Source organism: Mus pahari, unplaced genomic scaffold (assembly GCF_900095145.1).
Source record: "Mus pahari unplaced genomic scaffold, PAHARI_EIJ_v1.1 scaffold_10907_1, whole genome shotgun sequence".
NCBI lineage: Eukaryota > Metazoa > Chordata > Mammalia > Rodentia > Muridae > Mus > Mus pahari.
This window is the reverse complement of record NW_018391777.1, coordinates 3568-6314: the sequence shown is the minus strand read 5'-3', so window position 1 is coordinate 6314 and position 2747 is coordinate 3568. Positions and strand designations below refer to the sequence as shown.

At 46.6% G+C, this 2747-nt stretch overlaps 1 protein-coding gene across 2 annotated transcripts in view; it reads right to left on the bottom strand.

Annotated features, from left to right (window-relative positions):
* CUNH7orf61 (chromosome unknown C7orf61 homolog) overlaps positions 1-2079 on the bottom strand; it is a 7676-nt gene extending 5597 nt beyond the window's left edge. The window contains exons 1-2 of one of the 2 annotated variants that reach the window (XM_021188941.1): positions 1788-2079; positions 1107-1419 (exon numbers count right to left, since the gene is read on the bottom strand). In XM_021188941.1, the coding sequence (XP_021044600.1) occupies positions 1107-1419; positions 1788-1844 (370 nt within the window). In that variant the 5' untranslated portion in view covers positions 1845-2079. Of the gene's footprint in view, positions 1-1095; positions 1420-1787 lie in introns of both variants that reach the window. The other variant, XM_021188940.1, reaches the window with a different exon arrangement.
* Positions 2080-2747: the final 668 nt, after the last annotated feature.

The window sequence follows — 2747 nt, the reverse complement described above, 5'->3', positions numbered from 1 at the left end:
AGAGAAACCCTGTCTCGAAAAAAACAAAAACAAAAACAAAAAAAAGCAAAAAACAAAAACAAACCCTGTCTCGAAAAACCAAATATATATATAAAATAACGGGAAAAGACAACCCAAGGTTGTCCTCTGATTTCCACAAGCATGTTAACAGTACAGGTGTAACTTATACACACATGAAGAGAGGAAGAGTTTAAAAAAAAAATGGAAAAGGAATTTGGGGATCAGGGCATAGTGGTACACACTTTTAATCCCAGCACTTGGCAGACAGAGGTAAGAGGACCTCTGAGTTTCAGGGCAGAACACATATTGAGAACTTGTCTCAAAAGAAAGCCTAAAGGGCTGGAGAGATGGCTCAGTGGGTAAGAGCACCAACTGCTCTTCAGAAGGTCCTGAGTTCAATTCCCAGCAACCACATGGTGGCTCACAACCATCTGTAATGGGATCCGATGCCTTCTGGTGTGTCTGAAGAGAGCAATGGTGTACTCATACATAAATAAATCTTAAAAAAATAATAAAATAAATAAGCAGAATAAAAATCTTGGGGCCAGAGAGATGGCTCAGCACTTAAAACACTTGCTATTCTTGCAAAGGACCCCAGTGACCTGCAATCAGATAGCTAACAGCCACCTGAAACTGCAGGTTCCAGGGGTTCCGACAATCTTTTATAGCCTCCTTTGGACAACTGCACATATATGGTACACATATAGACAAGCAGAAACACATATACACATAAATAACTTTTTTTTTCAAGATAAAGTTTCTCCACGTAGCCTTGGCTGTCCTGAAACTCTGTCAACCAGGCCAGCCTCAAACCCAAGAGAGCCACCTGCTTCTGCCTCCTGATTCTGGGACTAAGGTGTGTGCTACTAACTGCCCAGCTTTTAAATAGCCTTTTAAAAAATTCTCAGAAATACATTTAAGTAGGAATGAATTGCCATTACCCTCAGCTACATAGCAAGTTCCTGGCAATTTGGGGCTACATGAGAGCCTGTCTCAAACAAATCAAAACAAAACAAGCCCCCAACCAAAACCCCAGTGCTGGAGGAGGGACAGAGGAGGAATGGGTCTCGGGGTTAGAGATGGGACAGTACACACCTTCCACCTACATAGTCGCCAGCCATACTGCAGCATGGAGAACATGAACATAGAGACTGAGTGGACGAGGGTCATCAGAGAACGGCTGTCACGGTTCGAATGGCTCTCTTGATCATGCACAGGAGATTTTTCCTTGGCTGAGGCCAGCACACTGGGTTCGAGCATCCCTGGGCACACATCCAGGTCGGCGACTATGGCCTCTTTGTGGGGCTTGAACAACTTTACAGTGTCAGAAACTGTGGAAGCCTTCTCCGGTCCTGTCAATGGACGCTTCTCGTGCTGGTCGGACGCGCCCGGCTTGCCTAGGTGTTTCCAGAACAGGACCTAAGAAATAAGACACAGGGTGGGTTGGATCGTTCAGTGGGTGACAGCTCCTGCCAGGTAGCCCTGACAGTCTGAGGTAGGTCTTTGGCTCCTATGATGAGAGGAGAAAACTGATTCCCAAAAGTTGTCTGTGTGTTCCTCTATACATAATAGTAATAGAAACACAGGGGAGGGGGGAGGAGACCCCACAGTAAAGATGGCGACATGACTCTCCACCACCCACAGTCCTTACCCACTCATCTTAAAGCCTCCCCTCCTAAAAGAGGCCAAAAACGAGAAACGAGGTGGTAAGGTAAGGGTCGCTACAGCCCAGACGACGCAAATCCACAACTCCTATCTCATAGCCATCTTGTATGCGTAAAACTTACCCAACTGGGCACCTTTCGCCAAATTTGCCTAATCCATTTCAAGAACCTCATGACCATGGCAATCTCTCTTGACACCACAAGTCCAAAGTATGGCACAAAACGAGCATTTGAGGCGTAGGAGGGAAAAGGCTATGGGGCCAGTGCCACCACCAGAGAGGACGTGTGGGTACGAAGGCGCTTCAAGCACAGTATCAAAGGAAGAAATAAAGAAATCCAAAAGGGGCGTGCCCCCCAATGATCATGACAGCCCCTTCCTCCCCTCCCTGGGACAGGGAGAGGAGTCAACGTGGATGAGAACTTAGAGTGAGGGAGTGTTCTAGATCATTGTGAGAGCTATCTGGCCCCAACCCCCCAAGGACCTTCCAGGACCTTCAGAGCCAATCATTGATGGCCTTGTCCCTTCTGGCCCAAGAACTGGGATAATGAAATCAACGATGATTTCAAGCCTTGAAACTTTAGGCGTTCCCTGTGGATTTTGCTAGATNATTTTTACAATAGTACTTCAAGGTAAGTGTTTCGGGAGTGGATACAAGATTTATAAAAACTGGATTTGAGGGGACTGGAGAGCAGCCATTAAGGGNGTTTGCTGCTCTTCCAGAGGACCAGGGTTCTAGCCCTAGCATCCACATGGTAGTTTACAACCATCTATAACTCCTATTCTANGGGATCCAACGCCCTCTTCTGGCCTCCACAGGTACTATGCGCCCACATGGTACATACACATAAAATAAAAATAAAATAAAACTGGATTTAATATGACATAGGCCCAGAATCCTAGCACTTGGTGATGAGGCAGGAGGATCAGAAGTTGAAAGCCTCCTAGCCTTGGCAGGTTAGAGAAAATGGCTCCTTCANTAAAGAGCTTACCACACTACCACACAAGCATGCGGACTTGTGTCTGGGTCCTCATCACCCTACACCCCAACGCTCCAATGCTGCATGTCTGTCGTTCTAGGGGGG